The sequence below is a fragment of the Diabrotica undecimpunctata genome, chromosome 7 (assembly GCF_040954645.1).
Source record: "Diabrotica undecimpunctata isolate CICGRU chromosome 7, icDiaUnde3, whole genome shotgun sequence".
NCBI classification, from domain to species: Eukaryota; Metazoa; Arthropoda; class Insecta; order Coleoptera; family Chrysomelidae; genus Diabrotica; species Diabrotica undecimpunctata.
Genome location: NC_092809.1, coordinates 95,243,163 through 95,264,604, shown reverse-complemented (window position 1 = coordinate 95,264,604; position 21,442 = coordinate 95,243,163). Strand labels below are relative to the sequence as shown.

The 21,442-nt window shown below is 31.7% G+C and overlaps 2 protein-coding genes across 3 annotated transcripts in view; one reads left to right on the top strand and one right to left on the bottom strand.

Annotated features, from left to right (window-relative positions):
* LOC140445599 (putative helicase mov-10-B.1) overlaps positions 1-21,442 on the bottom strand; it is a 94,453-nt gene that overhangs the window by 62,907 nt on the left and 10,104 nt on the right. Inside the window, exons 1-5 of one of the 2 annotated variants that reach the window (XM_072537775.1) lie at positions 12,891-13,024; positions 12,570-12,658; positions 9,514-9,617; positions 6,229-6,328; positions 4,980-5,160 (exon numbers count right to left, since the gene is read on the bottom strand). In XM_072537775.1, coding sequence (XP_072393876.1) covers positions 4,980-5,160; positions 6,229-6,328; positions 9,514-9,617; positions 12,570-12,593 — 409 coding nt within the window. In that variant the 5' untranslated portion in view covers positions 12,594-12,658; positions 12,891-13,024. Of the gene's footprint in view, positions 1-4,979; positions 5,161-6,228; positions 6,329-9,513; positions 9,618-12,569; positions 12,659-12,890; positions 13,025-21,442 lie in introns of those variants that run through there. The other variant, XM_072537776.1, reaches the window with a different exon arrangement.
* Positions 14,063-21,442, top strand: part of LOC140445600 (cytokine receptor-like factor 3) — a 52,717-nt gene continuing 45,337 nt past the window's right edge. Inside the window, exons 1-2 of the mRNA XM_072537778.1 lie at positions 14,063-14,388; positions 14,460-14,744. Coding sequence (XP_072393879.1) covers positions 14,170-14,388; positions 14,460-14,744 — 504 coding nt within the window. The 5' untranslated portion in view covers positions 14,063-14,169. The remainder of the gene's footprint in view (positions 14,389-14,459; positions 14,745-21,442) is intronic.

Genomic DNA, 21,442 nt, shown 5'->3' with positions numbered 1-21,442 from the left:
TGAGACCACTGAAAACCAAAACAGCACTTGAAGTGGCTAATGGAACTAACTACTATGCGGCCTGGTCTGAAAATAGTTCACGGTCGACCAAGACACTCACAAAGTCAAGGCTCTGTAGAGAAGGCTAATCAAGATGTCATGGATATGTTGATTACCTGGGTAAACGATAATAATAATACAAAATGGTCCGAAGGGTTGAGATTTATACAGTCTGTACAGAAAAACAGATCTTTTCATAGAGGAATTGGTAGGAACCCTTATGAGGCCATGTTTGGCAGCAGACAAGCAAATGATTTAGAAGATGCAGACCTTCCGAACTACAAAATGAAGAAGACTTGGAATAATTAATAAATAGCATGGAAAACGAAGATGATTATGATTATTTAAAAAATAGAGATGAAAGCAACAGTATAGAACTCTGCCAAGAGACTTTAGAGAATCAAGACAAATATATGAATGAATCTTTAGAAATGCTGAACAATAATAACCTGATTAAAAATAATGAAGATGCACCTAATATACAAGAAGGCAAAGTTGACGGCAATTTCAAAGATCAGTTAACCCAAAGAAGTAAGAGAATATTGAATGAGTGAGAACAATCACATAAAATTATAAGTCAGGCATCAAAGACGATATGTGAGTCAAATAAAAGATTTTCTCCTTTAAAAAAGGGACTAATGTTTTGATTCGAGTGCCGGATGTGATACGAGGTCGCCACGAACTGTATTAGCCATTGTTTCTGAAATTAATAATGATGGCTTGTACAAACTCAGTAATGAGAATGGACCACTGGATAGGTTAGTTTCAAAAAATTAACTCCTTCAAACCGATTCATGTTTGAATCAAACGATATTAGTAGTAAGAAAATACCCTTGAGAACTGCAGCAAATATGTCATCCAAAGGTTCTGGTCAAAGTTTTCTCAGATGCAACTTTAAAAGGTTTTGTGGCGACAATAAATGTTCCTGTAAACAAAGGAACAAACAATGTAGGTAATTTAAAGTGTTATGAATCGCTGACATATAAAAATAAATGAAGAAATTTGGTTCTAAAAATATTTGTGTTTAAAACGTATTTTTATCTGCATTTTTTAAATAAAATTAAGCTTCGCTTTGTGGATATTTGTATTGTCCATAACGCAAAAAATCGTCGTGTATGTTCGACGGTCTTCGTAGTTTCGTATTGTGGGTCTTCGCATTATATCCAAAACGCGTTCTGTGCACGTCAAAAGTACCCGAAACGTGATGTTAGAAGTAAACGAAATTCACAACGCGTTGTGGGTATAAATTTTGCTCAATGCGTGGATCTTGCGTGGATCACCCTGTACATTCAAATTTATGTTTAAAAAGCGCACATTTTCTTTTCTCACGGTGGAGAATTGTAAGAATCACATTAAGTTTAATGTTGTTATTATTATTACCAAAGCTATTTTCAACATTTTTCAGAATCCTTGTTAACCCTGGAGTGATATCTCTGAAATATGGTAATAAAATAATATTTGCCTATGCTGGGATTTAACTTCATTCGGTTTTACCAATGAACCTTAACGACATAAAGATTCAAAAGAACTACTTGAATTGTCAGCACATGCGTTCTGGTAAAACAGAACCTCACATTTAAACTTTCTAACAATCAAAAATTTAGTTATTGCCGACAATTCAAAGAATTACCTCCTCGAACGAAAAATCGTCGTGTATGTTCAACGATCTTCGTTGTTTCGTATTGTGGGTCTTCGCATTATATCCACAACGCGTCCTGTGCACGTCAAAAGTACCCGAAACGTGATGTTAGAAGTAAACGAAATTCACAACGCGTTGTGGGTATAAATGAAAACACTTTTCAGAATCCTTGTTAACCCCGGAGTGATATCTCTGAAATATGGTAATAAAACAATATTTCCCTACACTGGGATTTAACTTCATTCGGTTTTACCAATGAACCTTAAGGACATAAAGATTCAAAAGAACTACTTGAATTGTCAGCACATGCGTTCTGGTAAAACAGAACCACACATTTAAACTTTCTAACAATCAAAAATTTGGTTATTGCCGACAATTCAAAGAATTACCTCCTTTTAAATGTAGTTACATTGGGTTTTTCGATTAACCTTGGGTAAACCTTTGCGTTTTAAGTTCAAAGCTACCATACATTTCCAACGTTAAAAAAAAATTTTTTTTGCACATAGTAACAAAAAACACCACTATGTTGTTACTAGCTAAGTTTTTTAACATTCTAACTCTACAATTCTAAGTTACGGTAAGATCAATAATGTTTTTAATAGATAATATATGGTAGCTACTTATAAATTTATTCTCTTTCAGCCCTGAAGAAGCCAAATTAATTCTCTTTGGCGAAAACGTTCGGCGAAACAATTGATACTCATTAGAGTCTTTCTTGCAGATTTCCCCAATATTTAAGAGTTTACTATATATATATATATATATATATATATATATATATATATATATATATATATATATATATATATATATATATATATATATGTAGGTCTAATTAAGTTCTATTATTATTTGAAGAGGTTAACGTTATAGTAAAAGTCCGCGATCTATGCGAGAAGTCTTTATTACATAAAATACACTGTAATGTTATTTACATGTACACAAAAATACGGATAATTGTCTGCGAATTAAAATATCGAACACCCCCGTCGTTAATTGGTTTCGTCTTTCGTCTTTTTCGGCGTGCACGATAATTTTAATTCTATTCAGTTCGGGCGACAAAAATCGAATCCCCTTTTAGCTCAGGAGGAATATGTGATCTCGTCTACATATCTCCTGTCCCCTTCGCAACTGAATCGCGTCTCTACCGGACTTAAGCTTATTCTTTAAGTGGTTTCTTGGAGTGGCGTAACTAATGAATAAAACTGTGCTAAATACTTATACTAAGAAATATTCCTACGTATATATATATACATATATATATATATATATATATATATATATATATATATATATATATATATATATATATATATATATATATATATATATAACAAAGAACAGCAATGTAACCGGAGTGGATCATTACCAAAGATAATCAATCAGGGATCTGAAATTTTACCGGACGTAACACCCAAGGAAGTTCGAAGGTCAGTGCAAGAAATGAAAAACAATAAGTCCCCCGGAGGCGATGAAATAGTGGCAGATGCCTTGAAGGTGGCTGGAAAAAGATTATGGGAGGTCCTTGCCAAACTATTCACTAGATGTTTACAGGAAGCAATAACACCAACCCAGTGGTATAACGCAGAAATTATCATACTTCATAAAAAAGGGGATGCTACCGACCTCAGGAATTACAGGCCCATAAGTCTACTTTCACATATTTATAAACTATTTACAAAAATAATTACGAAACGACTAGAAAATAAATTGGAATTTTATCAGCCCATAGAACAGGCGGGTTTTAGAAAAGGCTATGGAACAAACGATCACCTACTGGTAATAAAAAATCTTATAGAAAAATGCACTGAATATAATAAACCACTAGCTTTAATATTTGTCGACTATGAAAAGGCATTCGACACCGTAAATCAACAAAAAATGTTGGAAGCCTTGACAGAATGCCGAATTGACTATCGGTATATAAATATAATTAAACATATATACCAAAACGCAACAGCCAGTGTTAGAGTGGGTGATCGTCAAACCCAGAAATTCCCGATACAACGTGGAGTACGCCAGGGAGACACCATATCGCCGAAACTGTTCACTACGCTTTTGGAATATATATGTAAACGGGCAAAACTGACCGACAAGGGCATAAACATAAACGGAGAAAAGCTTAGCCATCTAAGGTTTGCAGATGATATTGTACTAATAGCTGATAGGATAGATGAGGCCAAAGAACTTTTAAATCAGCTCTACCTTTCCTCGCTAGAAGGGGGATTGAAAATAAATATATCTAAAACCCAGATGATGACAAATCTTGTAGTCAGCGAAGATATATGCGTAGGAACAAGATCCATAGACCAGGTAATAAATACCTAGGTCATGAGATTCGCATAGGAAAAGATAACCAAACCGTTGAGCTTCTCCGTCGTATAAGACTGACTTGGGCAGCCTTCGGCAAGCTAAACCATATTTTCAAATCGTCTGATATACCAATATGCCTTAAAAGAAAAACGTTTAATCAGTGTGTTTTGCCAGTGTTAACTTACGGTGCCGAAACGTTGACCATGACAAGGAGAACAGTTCAAAAGATCCGTGTGTGTCAAAGGGCGATGGAGCGTGCTATGTTGGGCGTTTCACTACGAGACAAGATCCCAAATCGCCAGCTACGACAAAGAACAGGAGTGGCTGATGCAGTAGAGAGAGTAGCAACACTAAAATGGAACTGGGCAGGTCACGTGGCTCGAATGACAGACAATAGATGGACAAAGCGGATACTGGAATGGAGACCAAGAGATGATGCCTACCGAAGTAGAGGTCGTCCACCAACACGTTGGACTGACGATCTAAAACGTTGTCATAGGAATTGGATGCAAGAGGCACAAGATCGAAATAGATGGAAAATTATGAGGGAGATCTATGTCCAGCAGTGGATAAGCGAAGATTGAATGATGATGATATATATATATATATATATATATATATATATATATATATATATATATATATATATATATATATATATATATAGGTATATTTCCCTTTGGTCCCCCCTCCACATTCCTTATGTACGCCCATTAGTGAAAGCTAGACGATTATTTTCGATCCAGCTTATACGTAAGAAATAGCGGCAGGGTTGCATTATTACATATTTGAATTAAAACATTAAATTGATTTAAAAAGCCGCGCTACTGGCCGATAGAACCTGACATACCCAAGAAAATTATTTTAAATAATATACGGTCGTTACTACACAATATATATATATATATATATATATATATATATATATATATATATATATATATATATATATATATATATATATATATTAAAAAACTGCTTTACTTACTTGGCATTAGCTGTATTACAGTCTCTGGTGTAATGTTGTTGTTAGTAGTAAAAATGGAAAAATATTCATATTCACATAATAGCAATACTCTAGTAAGAAATATATCATCTCTTCTTCTGTTTGTCGCCGTACATTTAAAATCAAGTATATTTTCTCGTTCCGTCAATGACGCCAGCGTAATCTAAAATATGAAATAGGTATTTAATTTAATTAACCAAGTGAATTAATATTTTATTTGACAATAATGGGTCTAAGAGCGCTCATTTCTGATACTTAAATTTATACAGGGTGTTACAGTTAAATTTTTAAAAATAAAATATATACAGAGGGTCCTAAAGCGCGTAGGTATCTCTCAAATGGATGGTCCGAACTGTACAAAAACCGGGAGACGCCTATTCTGCAATATAAAAACTTCAAATTTGATACTTGTAATGTTGCCATATTTATCATTTTTCTGATATCATAAGTCACTTTGGTTTTTTAAATACAACAGTCTGTATACTGTATTATTATTGGAATCCTCACTTTTCTAGATCAGTGCCGGAAGATTGAGGTATTGATCTTTTTAATAACGATACATAAGAATATTACATTTGAATAAACTTATAGATGACGCCACATACTCCGTATTAGACAGAAGTAATCAGAGACAATTTTTTATGATTCATTAATTTACAATTAATAAAGAAAGCCTAGCAATTATTATAAAAAAAATGCTTAAGTGTTTGTTTATCAACAAACTATTAACAGCTTTCGAGATATTACAAAATCACTGCAATTTTGGAAGATAAAACGACTTCTTCTAAAATTCTCAAAGAAATCAAATGAATAGAAGTCGTACTTGTCAAAATTTTTGAGGATAGGTTTATTTAGTAAATTGTTTGCTTATTTGTCTTAGAATAGAAGGTTTATTTATTTATTTGTTTGTTTCAATGACCTTTTTATAATTGTATGACCGGGCAACGCAGATTTCTTTCCTCAATGCAAATGGCGGACTAGGCTTCACTTAATCTGTACCTCTTAAATATGAGTTGTTTAACTATTATTTTAATTATCTCTGAAAGTTCTAAACCTAATTTAACTAGTTTATAAAATATGATTAAATAACTAATTGAACCATATACAAACAAAATATGTTGAAATGTTTTCTAAAACAACAGTGTATTAGTACCTCAATGATTTACTGCCCTTTGATGTATGATGAGTATATGGCACATAAAATTTTTACACTGTACATCTAATAACTTACTTTATAATAATATTTTCCGTTATTAACATTGGTTGTTAAGGGGGTGTTTCCAAGTGCAACCGTGACTTCTACACCATGACGATTTCTTACCAATGACTTCCTAAAAATCGAAATATTAAATATTAAAAAGATACAGTAAATGTTTGAAAAAGTATTTAGTAAATATTATACATATTTCGTTTTATTATTTTTAATATTTTTAACATATTAGCTTATTTAAAAGCTAATTTCATATCTTTGAATTCCCCATTAAAATTGGCTATATTTGTGTTTTTTATCAACTCAGAACCACTTGTCATTAATTACCGTAGAATGTTCGAGGGAATAACTTTTAAAAGATCAACTTCTTAAGAATTTATTGCATTTCTCAAGAAGGTTGCCCAAATGTTCTCAAGATTTTTCAACAAGATTGTTATGAAGGAGCTCCAAAGGATTATGGATAATATTGTAGAAACATGTTACAAATACGGCCTGAAGCTAAATTGTACTAAGACAAAAATAATGATCATTAGTAAGAATACTAACATACAACAATACACCCTTAGAAAGAGTGGAGAAAAATAATATGGGCTTCAATATTAAGAATAGGTCTCAGGAAGATTCTCTACAACTTATCTTTATTTGTGGTCGATCAATGTACACTTTTGATTTTATTTAACCCCATGAGAAAAAACAGGTGGTGTAAAATCTGGAGATGTTGGAGACCACTATATTGCTCCTCATCTACCAATCCATCTCCTAGGAAAACATCTGTTATCATAGTAAATCAGAAAAAATTAAATAACCTTTCAAATGAGTTATCACACGACCCCTTTTATCGGACGGGCCTCAAAATATTACACAAAAGACGGGCCGGGGTCTGAACGGACCCCATTCTTAAATGGGTGAACTATGCTTATAAGAAAAAAAACTGTAACAGTAACACATTATTTTTATAGTATTGAACATTTATTAGACTAAAGCATACACATTACTACAAAATACATTCTACTGCTGACACTAACAGACTAAATAACAACTACATACTATTTGTAAAATGTACACAAACTATCTCTGATTTTGCGTGTTCTATACATACAAAATTGTTGCGTTTTACACATATTTTACTAGTTTTTCTGTCTTTGCCTCTACAACATACATAGCACCGCCCCCTTGTATTTTTGTTTGTTCTACTCTGGGCTCAGTAATATTCAAAAGTTCTGGGAATACATCTGCCATATGACGCTTTTTATTCTTTTCGATGTTTCTATTGTTATAACGTCTGAAAACATATTCCTTTATAAGTCCCTTGTCCAGTGCCAAAATATACATTTTACGCTACTCATACAGTGCTTTTTCCAATCAGGATATTTTAGTAGTCACAATTTATAGGAATTAATACCTGCGACATCAATAAGATGAGAGAATATAGCCATCGGCCAACGCTTTGTTTTTCTTTGTACATTCTTGTATATTATTTAGCTAACTTATCGGTTGTATCAACGGCTCCTTTCGTTTTGTTGTAATGTAGAATAATTTCAGGTTTATAGGAGTGTTCTTCACCAACCACTTTGTCGTCAACATGCTCACTTGAAAGTAAGATGACTGCAGTTCTTGGTTTTCTAACATAAGAGACTAATGTTCGATGTTTTCTAAAAGCAAATATACTTGAACAATCTGTTTTATATGATGCTGGTAGAAGCTCCCTTGGAATAAACGTTTTATTTTTTTGAAGAGTTCCACATAGAGTTATATTTTTCTCTCATAACTTATCCGCAAGTTTAAACTCATAAAAAAATTGTCAATTGTTATTCCAAACCCTCCTCCGTTGGCGTTGAGTTTTTCCGCCTTAGGACCCTGTTTTCCTAAAAATTAATAGATTTAAAAATTTGCTTGTTTTCTTATTGGCACTTCAAAAACTTAGTGCTGTCCACAAGGGCCCATATCTTTAATCCGTACTTGTCAGGTTTGCTCTTCATATAAACTCAAAATGGTGCTTTACCTCTAAAAGGCACGAGCTGCTCATCTACACACAGATGGTCGCCTGGATTAAACGATTTACAATTATTAGAAATAAAAATATCACATACATCTCTTATTGGGGCCAGTTTATCTACTGATTTTCGTTCTTATCTGATTTCAAAATTGTCAAAACATATAAATGAAGTTATTTGTTTGAACCTATCACTATACATAGCAGCTGGTATTATAGAGCGGCAGTAAGCAATATCGTCACACCAAAAGCATATCGATCGCCTCTTTTGATCCATGAAAAGCAACAAGTATAAGAAGTACTCCAATATAGGCTTGAATCTCTACAGAATCAACAAAGACATACACTTTAGTTTTATTTGGGTTTTCACTATTTCATTTATCGTAATACACTTAAGCCTTCCGATTAGTTTCCATGACAATTATTATGTTTAGAATTTCATCTGAAAAAAAAAGCAGAAGGAAAGCGTTTTTGATACTTGATATATCATCACTGTAAGTCCTAGAGCATGTATTTAGAACACTTTTGTGTTTCTTGGCAACCTTGACCACTCAGTTCCATCTTTAGATACATATACCGGTAAGCCTTTGGAGTCAGTAACTGTTGGTTCATTTTGCCCTATGCTTTGATCAATAATAAGGTCATTTTCTTCTTCTACCTATGTTACATTGTCTTCACCTTCTTAAATCACTTGCTGTATCCTCATTGATATCAAGCTCTGGATCATCACTTTCAAGTAAATGTAAAAGATTATCTTCACTCAGTTGCTTTCAGATAGATATAAATGAAACATAACTCATGTTAAGAATTTTATGCACTATTCACAAATACGACAAGATAGTCGGTACGAATCCGTAAAATCTTTGGGATTCCCACGTTATTACAACATTATTAGAATTCATTTTATATGACATAAAAGGCTGGCCGGGGTATTAGGAGACCCCAGCCTATAAAATTGAAGTTTAAATTTAATCTAACCGTTAAATGTTCTTGTAGGCATAATTTTTTATCAATACAATATATTTTATAAATTAAAGATAGATGGAAGACTGCCGATTAAAAATTAAGATCTATAAAGTAACAGAAAAAATTGTGATCTGGGGTTAAAATAGACCCCAGCCAGTCTGATAAAGGTTAAAAAATCATCAATCACGTATCATGCCCAAATGGATTACATCACTATAGATAGTATGATCAAGCGACCATAATTTAAAAATAAAAATCGATCTGTTTCGGGATGTATTCATTAGGTAAAGTTTTTGGTAGTTATTCATACAAAAATTATACAAAATATATAAACATCCATTCCTTACCTATCATTATGCCATTGCCTTAACAAATAATTGAGCCTGTGTCTAAGAGATGTATTGTGCATACTATCATTTTCATCATGTTCTACAGAACATACTGGGCATACCTAAAAAAGAGATAATTATTCATAAACATATATTTTATCATATTTTATATGATGCCATCAATATTTTTGTTCCTATCAAATGGTTTAAATCATTAAACTTTTCAGTTTGGTTTTCACGAGAATTAATTGAGCTTGTCATACAGAAAAAAATAGCTTACAGGAATTTTAAAGCATCAGGTAACTCTAATGAGGAATTTTCAGTGTTAAGGGAAAGATGTAAATCATTACAAGCAGAATGTTATAACTATTTAGAGAATATTCAAGCAAATCTTTCAAGTAATCCCCACTCTTTTTGGAGGTATGTTAGTGTTACATGTCGGTCTAGTGCTTATCTTTATGTAATTTCTAATAAAGGTGGTGATGTAATAGCTCAGAATGGTGATGAAATAGTCAATCTATTTGCCAGTTATTTTTCAGGAATATATGATAGTGGGTATAATTTACCTAATTTTGAATTGGACTATAGTGTGGATTTCCAGATTCTAAAATTTAGTCTGACTGATGTTTTAGAGGAGATTATGAGTTTAAAAACTACATATTCTTCAGGGCCTGATGGTGTACCTGCAGCACTTATTAGGAACTGTATTTTTTCCCTTTGCAAACCTTTACAACAAATTTTTAATTTATCATTGTCATCATCTGTATTTCCACAACATTTGAAAAATAGTTTTCTTACACATACCTATAAATCTGGCAATCGTGAGTGTGTTAACAATTATAGAGGTATAACTTTTGAATCAGCAATCCCAAAACTTCTTGATAAATTGGTATCGATAAATCTCACCTGGGCTTGCAGAAACATAATTATTGATGAACAACATGGATTTTCTAACAGGAAGTCAATAGTAACAAACCTTGTGAATTACCAACAATACTTGTTGAGTGCATTTGAGAATAAAATTCAGGTCAACAGCATTTACACTGATTTCTCAAAGGCCTTTGACTAGGTTAATCATAACCTTTTGATCCACAAACTTCATGCATCTGGCTTTGGTGACTCTATTGTTAATTGGATTAAATTTTTTCTGATGGGACATACACAGTAAGTTCGTATTAATAATTATATTTCAAAAGAATTCCATTGTTGTTCTGGTGTCCCACACGGGTCTCATTGTGGTCCCTTGTTTTTTAACTTGTTCATTAACGATATTGGTAAGGCTATCAAAACTCACAATTTCTGCTATTGGCTGATGATCTTAAGATATTTCGTTGTATACATAATAAATTGGATAGAGATCTCTTGCAAGATGATGTAAATAATATATGTTTATGGTCAAAACAAAATGGTTTAAGCTTAAATCCAACTAAATGTTCTTGTATTTCATTTGGTCATATAAATAATCTAATAGCTAATAGATATGTTCTTAATGATGTACTCTTGGATTCCGTTACTGAGATTAGAGATTTGGGTGTATTATTGGATTGTGCATTGACATTATGAAGCCCTTTTCTAAAAATTAAGGAAACAGGATTTCATAATCTTGATTTATTTATCGTAACAGTCATGATCTCTCACCTATTGTATTCAAATTTTTGTATTGCTCTCTGGTATGCTCAGGTCTTGAATACTGCTCTGTTGTTTGGTCCCCATTTCATCAAGTCTACATTGATGGATTGGAGAGCATTCAGTGGAAGTTTCTAAGATCTTTAGCTTTTAAAGCATATATTAATATAAGAAATACTGAAAATTATTTCATTGATTATTCTGTAATAATGTCTTAATTTAAGATTGCTACACTAAAGAACCTCAAGTTGAGAGCTGATATGTTATTTTTGTTTAAAATTTTAAACAACGTTATTAATTGTCCTTCGTTATTAGCCAATGTGTACTTATACATAGAACTCGACACACTCAACTCTTTTATATTCCTTTTCATAGGACTGTTTATGCTTGTCATTTTCTGTTGTCGAGACTGCTCAGCTCTTGCAATGACCTCCTATTGGATCCATTCTGTCCAAACATTAATGTTTTCAAAAGGCAATTTAAGAGTCTAATTAATAATCTAAATATGTTATATATGTTAACTTTTGTGATTTGATATATTGTTTTAATGTACAAATTTTTACTGTTTAATTGTTTCTTTGTTATTGTTATTATGTTTATTGTACTTGATCTTTACTTTTTACTATTTGTTGTATTTTATTTTAAATGGTTCTATCATTGAAATAAATATTCTACATAAAAAGTTAATCTAAAAGATTATTAAGTTATAAATGCATCAAATTAAGAATTTACAAAACTGAACAATGGATAAAAAAGCTTTGAGAGAATTTGGCTTATTCATACATTGCAGAAAATAATAGGCAATTATACAAGTGCAGACTAAACACATGAGTCATTTATAGAAAACCTCATACGAACACAAATTGATAATACCACTATCTAAATCTACAAAAACAATATTAATAATACATAAGATAATCAATATTGGAAATATGAAGATAAGGAATGCAAATATCAAACCTTTATTGTTATAATGAATACACAATATTAAAATAGATATGTACATATTAGGAACAAAAAAATATTAAAATAAAATATGACAATTATAAAAATACACAAATACTGATTCTTAAAAATACATAGATGGCTATACTAATAAAATATAAATGTAACCATTGATATAATACACTATATAGTATTATTATATCAATGAATGTAACAAGTAAAAATATAAAAACATTTGGAAGACCTGTAGTTATTTACACGCCTTTTGTTAATTGTTTTATTTTACTGAATTATTGTAATTGTACTAATTTTTTTTTAACTAGAATTGCTGACCACATATTTTATTTAATTATTAGAAAACCAAAATTTGTGTTACTTCTCGTTTATATATTCAATAATTTTTAGGAAAATATTTAAATATAAATAATTTGTATTAGTATTATATTATTAATATAATCTAATAATCATTTTAAAAATACATATAAAGAATTTCGGGGACTTACCCGCCGATTCCTTGGTGCGGCCATTATGATGAATAATCACTGACACTGATAAAGAACTGATATATACTCTTACAGCAACGTTTATCAACCTGTAATTACGATAAAATAATGATTAACAAAGTTTTGACTCAACGGTTTTATGAAAAAATATTGCACTATTGCACTAGACAACTTCCAAAACAAAACTGCAATGTAGTAACCTTGAATTTGACTTGTACTATACTTATAGACGGAAATTACACAGAAATATGGGAAGTTCCTAAATAAATATGTTTGAGATTTTTCTATTTATACGTTTTTAATAGATAATACAATAATCACCTCCAGAACATTCATTAAAATCTAAAACTATCACTAAACTACAACAACTAAAGTATTATAAACAGAACTATAACCTATACTATATGATACAAACAAATCATTCAAATCAATCTCTAAATAAAAAACGATGGTGTGATAAAAATCAAGAACTGACAACCGTGCTTGAACGAATAACTGAAAGTATTTCCGACAATACATTGGTGGCGATAAAGGATTTGTCAGGCTAAAAATGTATAACGAGTAAACTGTAAAAAATGAGATTCTTAGCGAGTACTCAATAAGTAAATACCCTTAAATGTTTCGTTGTTTTTTATGACCGTACGGTGATACCACCGTGATACTATAAAGAAGGCTAATTTAAATTCAGAATATTTTTTTTTGGTATTCTTTAATAATTTACAGCAGTATTTTTTAAACTTTGGGTCGTAAGCTAGGTAAAAGCAAGATTCATAGGTCCTCCACAACAACTCGTCATGTAATAGAATGAAGGCTCTGCTTGTTTAATCTGCAATATTCTTTTCAAATTTGGCTTTATTAACATGCAAATAGTTTAAATTATTTTTCATTTAGAACAGCTAATTGCTGTTCTTAGTTTTCTATTTTACGTTTCTACTTAAAGGTTCTATCAGCAGCCAAATCTATTTGTACTGACTTATCCACAGATCACCTACCTCGACTTATCGCATCGCCATTTCTCTAATGGTTTTTGTGCTACGTGCTTGTTAGCATCTCATGGGATGCAAACTGTACAAGTAGATATAGTGCGATTTAGGTAGATTACGAATTTTATATAATGTTCATTTATCGCGAGGACATTATTCTTAGACCTTCTGATCATTAAAAATAAAGAAATGTTTGTGACGTTCCACCTGGTACTGCAATACGCACTCGGTGCGCATACATAAGTGTGCTTATAGTTGTTATTTGGTTGTTATAATCCTACGGGAGCGAAAAAAGGAATCACCTATTCACTGATCTTATAGCAATAAAATTAAATTATTTTTGTTAATTTTAAATATTTAATATGCGTATTTTTTATGAAACCACGACTTTATGTGTTATAGCAAATAGTTTCTTATTTAGTGGTAATACAGGTAATACAGGTAATACAAAATAATGTTACAGGCTGTCACTGGTGGATATATGCCTCTATTCTCTAAACGTTGTGGCAGAATTAGTTAATGTCAAGTGTCAGTTTAAAATTTTTTGTTTTGTATTCATTTCGTTTTCAGTCCATTCAATTCATACTTTTCTCATATATAACTAAAAAAGACTAAAAATGAATAATACAGAAGTACATGATACAGTGCAAGCGGCTAATATATACCTTAGTCGATTAAAATGGTTAAATAGCGAATTGGACCACGCAATGAAACAAATTCTAAGTACATTTGAAGAAACAGAAGCCAATGTTAGCAAAACTTTTTGTAACTTTAAAGAAGCTTTTATTGAAGCCCTTAATAAAAGAGAAAAGTTCCTCTTGGACAAAGCCAAAAAGGTATTTTAAATCTTATTAGTTACTTCTATATTTTGATCATCAAGACAAATTATACATCAACATCATTTCAGACAAAACTTGAAGCCCTGGCTCCTCTAAGAGAATGCCGCAGTATGATTTTAGATAAAATTGAATCTACAGTTAAATTAATTAATACGGGCTCAGCAATAATTAGCTCGGAATTTAAAAACATTGAAATATTTTCAAAAAATGCAAGCTTATTGGGAACTCTTCCAGAAGTTCCAGAGCTCAAAGAAGTGCCTTATATAAGTTTTAGTTATGAACCATCCCTAGAAATTGAAATAGTGGATAAATTGTCCGAGCTAGGAGATATTTATAAGATTCCTCCAGTACAGGTATGTTTTCAGATTTAACATTTCACAAGTGGTTAATCAGGGTGATATGGCTTTAAATTAAGCACTGGCAATTTCATAAAAAAATACATATTATATAGACTTAGAAATTAAGGTTGTTATGTTAATGTAACTAATCAAACATTAATCTTAGGACCAGGTTAAAATCTGTAAAGTTCAGCCATAATGTTTAACAATCTAGTGATAAAGGAGGTTGTAAAACCTGGAAAGTTTGTTGAAAATATTTCTAAATAATGATTTACAATATATTCTGCATTGTGAATGTTTCTATTTAAGTAATATTGCAAATATTCCAATATTGAGTTATTTCTATAATTCTTCTTAATTTGTACATTAATATCACTCTGTATATGGTAATATTGTCACTATCTGTAGTGACAAGGAATTGATTATGAATTTTGGTGTTTTTATGAAATACAATTAAGTACCACCAAGTTTAGTAATGATTACAAATATATTCTGAAAATTACCTGAAGATACTATAGAAATAACAAAAATCCAATTTTATCAATATAAAACTAAAATAATTTGGATGTGTTTGTTCATTTTGTTGTTGGTTGTTGATTGTTTTTAAAGAGTTTTATCAGAAGGGAAAATAGCTGCTGCAAAAAAAAACATTTTTTGTAATGAATAAGTAACTTTTTTAAAAAACTTTTTACATATACCCAACCTGGTGCGAAAGTTTTCAATCTTCCCATTCTTTCCATATCTTTTTTGATGTATTGCTTCTTTCCTATTTATTTCTGTCTTCCTTTTTTTCTTTTTTGAGCATATAATGTACTTTAAGATTTTTTGGAGTATTCTTGTTCAGCATCCTTTCTAAGTGACCTCGCCATCTAAGTTTCTGCGCTTTTATCACTGTTGTTATATTTGGTTGATTGTATAGTTCCTTTAACTCCGTTGTTGGACTTCCTTACCCATAGACTGTCTTTTATGATTCACAAACCTTCCATACACCTTCCTTAGAACTGACCTTTCTCAGATCTCGTATAAATTTTGTTCATTTTTTGTTATTGTCCATATCTAACTGTAGTAGGTACGTTACTATTGGTTGTATCATTGTTTTTTATAGCTTTATTAATAACTAAATATTTGGTATTTTATACCTTCCTTGGTAGGATTTGCTAAAGATTATAACTTTATGGGAGTTAACCTCTCTCTTGTCACTGGGTCAATTCCAAGCTCTATGTAAATAGAATACTAACTAATAATAGTAACTCTGTATAAAAGAGGAGGCTCAAAATATCCGTGGAACCTTGGAATCATACCTAAATAACCAAATTGTACAATTCTTTCTGCACTGTATCAAAACAAAAATCTAATACCGTCATTCTGTCTTTCCTTTATCTACTGGTAAATCAGGCAGAATGCCACAAAACAGAATGATCAGTGTCAAAAAAAAAATAGTAACCAAAAATACTCCTTCAATGTATTTTTTATGCTAAATACAATATTTTTTGAGTAATTGTTAATAGTAAAAAGCAGTGCGGCACTTTCATCTAGGCACAATCAGGTCTAGAGTTAATTTTAAACTCTTGAAATGCTAAAACTAGTATGAAACTTCATGCTAGTCTTCCGTACCATCTACTGTTCCACTTTTTTTTTAATTCTGCTGGCTCGAATATTAACCTAACAGGAACCTTTCCCAATAAGATTGGTTTAGGGGTGGTAAATTATCAGGGTGGTCAAAGTTTAGTAAAAACTTACCAGAACACTTTCTTTTTCAGTTATAAGTAGAGTAAAGTGAAATTGAATCAGTGAGATGAAAAAGGTACACATTCCAAAAAATGCGAATTTAAACTGAGATAGCCATTTTGTTTCTAAGATCAAGTTCCATCTATGGAGTTGAAAAAGGTACACATTACATTACAAAATATTACTTATGCAGAGGTCAAAATATTCCGTTGAGTTGAAGAAGGAACACATTCCTGGAATGTGTCCCTTCTTCAACTCGACGCGTGTCACACAGCGCAAGTGTAGTGGGAGTCCGCACAGTTATCGTTTGCGCATATCCGGCTTCTACACATAAACGGCCAGTCATTTATCTGTTGTTGTTTAGTTAGTGTGGAGCTGTGTTATAACGTAAACAGTTAACAGTGAATAGTTATAGTGTGTTATTTGCGATGTCGAGTTCAGACAGTGAAAATGTAGAGCCACGCCGGAAGAAGGGAAAGTTAAATAAAGAATTACATGTCAGAGAGATGGAAAAAATTGCTAGATGCAAGGGTGAAGAGTTTGTTACGTCATCAGGTAAACTAGTTGAAGCTAAACAAACTGGCCCTGACTGTCAGTGTAAGAAACAGTGTATGTCTAAGCTATTAGATGAAGACAAAAAACGTATTTTAGAAAAACTTTATGCTGGCCAATCAAAAAATGAACAAGACACCTTTTTAATGGGGTGTATTGAAAGATTCGATGTCAAACGGCACAGACCAACAGTTGATCATTCAAAACAAATCAATGCCTCATTTAAGTATTATGTGATCGTGTCTGGAAATCGTTCAGAAGTATGTCGCAAAGCATTCATAAGTTTGTATGCAATTTCACACAAAATAGTTATCAGACTCACAAATCTCTTGGCGAAGGGAATGTCTCCTCTTGACATGAGAGGCAAGCATTTAAATCGTGTTAATACTATTCCAACCACTATAACTACCAAAATACATGAACATATCGATTCATATCCTAAATATTTAACCCATTACACTAAGCAACCTATAACCTATTTGGATGCTAAGTTAGATGTACTGAAAATGTATGATATGTTTCTTCAAAAACACCCTGACCTTGGAACAAAAGTAAAGTACGAGTTTTTTCTAAAATACTTCAAAGAAAATTTTGGATATAGATTTGGGAAGCCACAAGTCAACGTATGTTCAACTTGCGAAGACCTTCAAACTAAAATAAAATCCACTACATTAAATGATATCGCTAAACGTACCGCTGCTGCAGAGCTAATAGTGCATAAGAGACGTGCAAAAAAATTTTACACTAAGCTCAATGAAGTGAAAGAGTTGAGTAAAACTAGACCTAATGTAATGGGGATAGTTTTTGACTACATGCAAAACTTACCGCTACCTAGTTTGCCCGTACAAGAAATGTTTTTTCTGAGAAAGTTATGGTACTATGTATTTAATGTTTATGATTTTAAAAACGATAGGGCAGTATTCTACACATACCCCGAAGGTGTTGCAAACAAAGGACCAGATGAAGTCACCTCTTTTGTATTAGATTTTCTTCAAAATGAAATCCCTGCAGAGATTACGGAACTCCACATTTTCAGTGACGCATGTGGCGGCCAAAACCGCAACCACACTATGGTGAGGGTACTTTCAGCCCTAACTATGACCGGTAGATTTACATCAATCCATCAATATTACCCGGTAAGAGGGCATAGCTTTTTGCCATGCGATAGAACCTTTGCAGTTATTAAGAGAGCAGTACGAAAATATGATCGCATTTATTCTCCAGACCAATACAAGGCCATCATAGAAAACGCCAAAAAGATTCAACCAACTTACAAAGTAAAAGAAGTAAAAAATGAAGATGTACTAGCCTGTAAGAAGTGGTGGCCTCTTTACTTTGTTAAATTACCAAAAAGCCTTGAAGATAAAAGAATATCTTTTGCCATAAGCAAATATAGTTATCTGATTCACAGAAGTGACCGGAAAGGATACGTGGTAGCGTCATCGTTCATTGGTGGTTTTCTCTCACACACCTTTAAACTTACAAAATCCAATGATGTAGTGCTTCCTTCAAGCAAGGCTTACGATTATGGAAAGGTACCTATTAAGGCAAGCAAGATCAATGACGTCATGAAACTCATCAAATACATTCCAGAGGAATACTTGCCCTTTTATGATGAACGTCGTACTTGGCCAACGACAGAAGCTGAGACCCCTGATGAAAATGATGAAAATTAACTTTCCATTATTGTGCTGTAAACTTTTTTTATAAATCATGTATGTATTTTAATATTACATTGCTATATTTCAAATTATTTTGTTTCATGTTGCCTTAAAATCTCATTTGCAAGATATTGAGTGTAAAAAGGGACACATTCCATTATCTAAAATGCTAATAACTCAGACATAGTATTAAAAAAACCAAAATAACCATAACAGTTGAATGTCTTACATTTACTTGTGAAACTTCATAATGGAACCATTTTCTGTAACATATTTAGTTTTGCAGATAAACAGTTTTTTTTAGTTCCTGAAAAATAGCCATTTTGGAATGTGTACCTTTTTCAACTCACCGATTCAATTGTAAAAATTTTTTTGTTCACTTTAAATTTTAACCTAAGAACTTCCTACAAGGTGTAGGTGACGGGTTTACTAGGGTGGTAATAAATTCGTAAACACCTAGCAGAACACTGGTATTTAAAAATATATATATATATATATATATATATATATATATATATATATATATATATATATATATATATTTTCAATTCTGCTAGCATGAACTTTAAGTCTCCAGAATCGTTCCCATATGTGGTTAAGAGTTGAAAAATTATTAGGATGGTCATAAATTAGTGAAAAATGGGTGAAAGAATATGGCGTAGGTTATATTGGTTTCCACTTATGTGTCCCCGCTAGGGTATGAGTCCTTAAGTAACTTGATAAGGGCTACTAACGTATGGTCCTAAAGTTTTGGGAAAAATTTCACCTGGTCTGATTGAGAAGCAAAATGCATTTAACAAAGAAGGCCATGGAATTGAAATGTCATCAGTTATTGACATTTAATAAACAAAGCAGAATATTTTGGTTTGTGCTCTGCAAAATGTCTTATAAAATTGATATTCGTCGAGGTGTTTATAATATGGTTGGGCGAATGTCGAAACGAGATATTGTTAATATTTATCGAGATCAAAACATAAGCAAATCGACAATTTATCGCACAATCAGAGAATGTGAAAAAGCGATACCATGTGTTAACTTGCGTAAAAGTGGCCGACCGCGGATTTTGAACCATATAAGAGAGGCAAGACTGATTGAAGCAGCTAAGAACAAAATTGGGGTCTCACAGCGAAAACTGGCCAGAAGATTTCATGGAAAGACTACAGTATACAGGACCCTATCGAGTAACAATATTATCTACCGGAAAAGAAGGAAAGCTCCAAAATACACAGAGGATCAATTAGAGAGAATTCCGAGATGTTGCCGCGCGTTAAGGTGAGTGCATTTCGTCAACAAGTTGATCGTGATGGACGATGAAAAATATTTTACTTTGTCCAACTCTGAGATGAAGGGTAACGATGGGTTTTACACGAACGATTACGAAAATGTACCTGATGAAATAAAATTCAAAAGTAAGAAAAAATTTGATGACAACATTTTGGTATGGTGTGCAATTTCTGAGGCTGGCTTTATCTCACAGCCCTACATTGGTGTTGTTCGAGGCGAAGCCTTAAACGCAAATATTTATATTCAAAGATGTCTCTCTAAATTGCTTCAGTTTGTGAACACACATCATGCAAATGATCAAATAGTCTTTTGGCCAGATCTTGCTTGTCTGTCATTTGAATTTTGATTTATAATAAGGATAGTTAAGTTAAATTGTTGAATAATTTAATAAAATATAAGATTATTGTGGTCAGAGTTATATGCTTTTGAAATTTTTCCCAAAACTTTAGGACCATACGTTATACTAAGTTCCTTTTACCTATTTTATTTTAAAATTATTTTTATAATAAATCTGATTCATAATCCTGGCTTTCATAAAATTGATTACCAATTCTTTTAATGAAATAATAAAAAAATAATAAAAATAATAAGTTTATGAAAAATGAGTCACTGACAATAGTAAAATTTGAAAAAGGAAGGTTGGGTATTTTTGCAATGTAATATTTAAATGCAATTTACAGCAATAATCGATGGCTACTTCCGTGATAAACTATTGCAACTACTGTATGACAGGAACAGGAAAAATCTACCAATTTGGTAGCTGGATTGTTTGTTTATTTTAAATTTACCCAGATTCCCGGCTTATATAATAGTTAAGTTGTGATTTTTACATTCAATCAGTAGTAACAGATAATTAGTTGAATCATATTAGTAATAATAGATAGAAGGTCATGGTAGTCTAATTTTATGATATTTACATGGAATATATTAAATGAGTGATTTTGATAAGAGAATCCCGTTTATAGCTATAATAACAAGAAACTATAAATATTTTAAAAATTGTAATAAACACAGTATTGTACTTAAGTTTAAAAATGGTATATACAGGGTGTCCAATTACGTCGGCAGCATATGGGAAAGAAACTTTTTTATCTTTAGTTTTATGAAAAAATGTTATTCTTTATTCTTAAAAGTTCTGCATGTTCTAAAACCTAAAATACAATCCTCAAATATTAAAGTTTTTCACTAAAATACGCTGTTTGTTAAAAAATATGAGTTGTGGGGTATCTTATTACATAAAATTCATATTTCTTGACAAAGCGCGTATATGACTAAAAAAAATTAAATTACCACTCAAATCACAACGTAAACATAAAAAAAGGATCATTAAATCATTGTATGAGAAAACCTACTATCAAAGGTTTTAACAAAAAATGATTGTCATTTATAAAAAACGAAACTCCACAATATCATCATCATCAACAACTATTTTTATTTTATTTAATACACAGCATCCCCATTAACAGTTTAAATTACAATATAAAATAT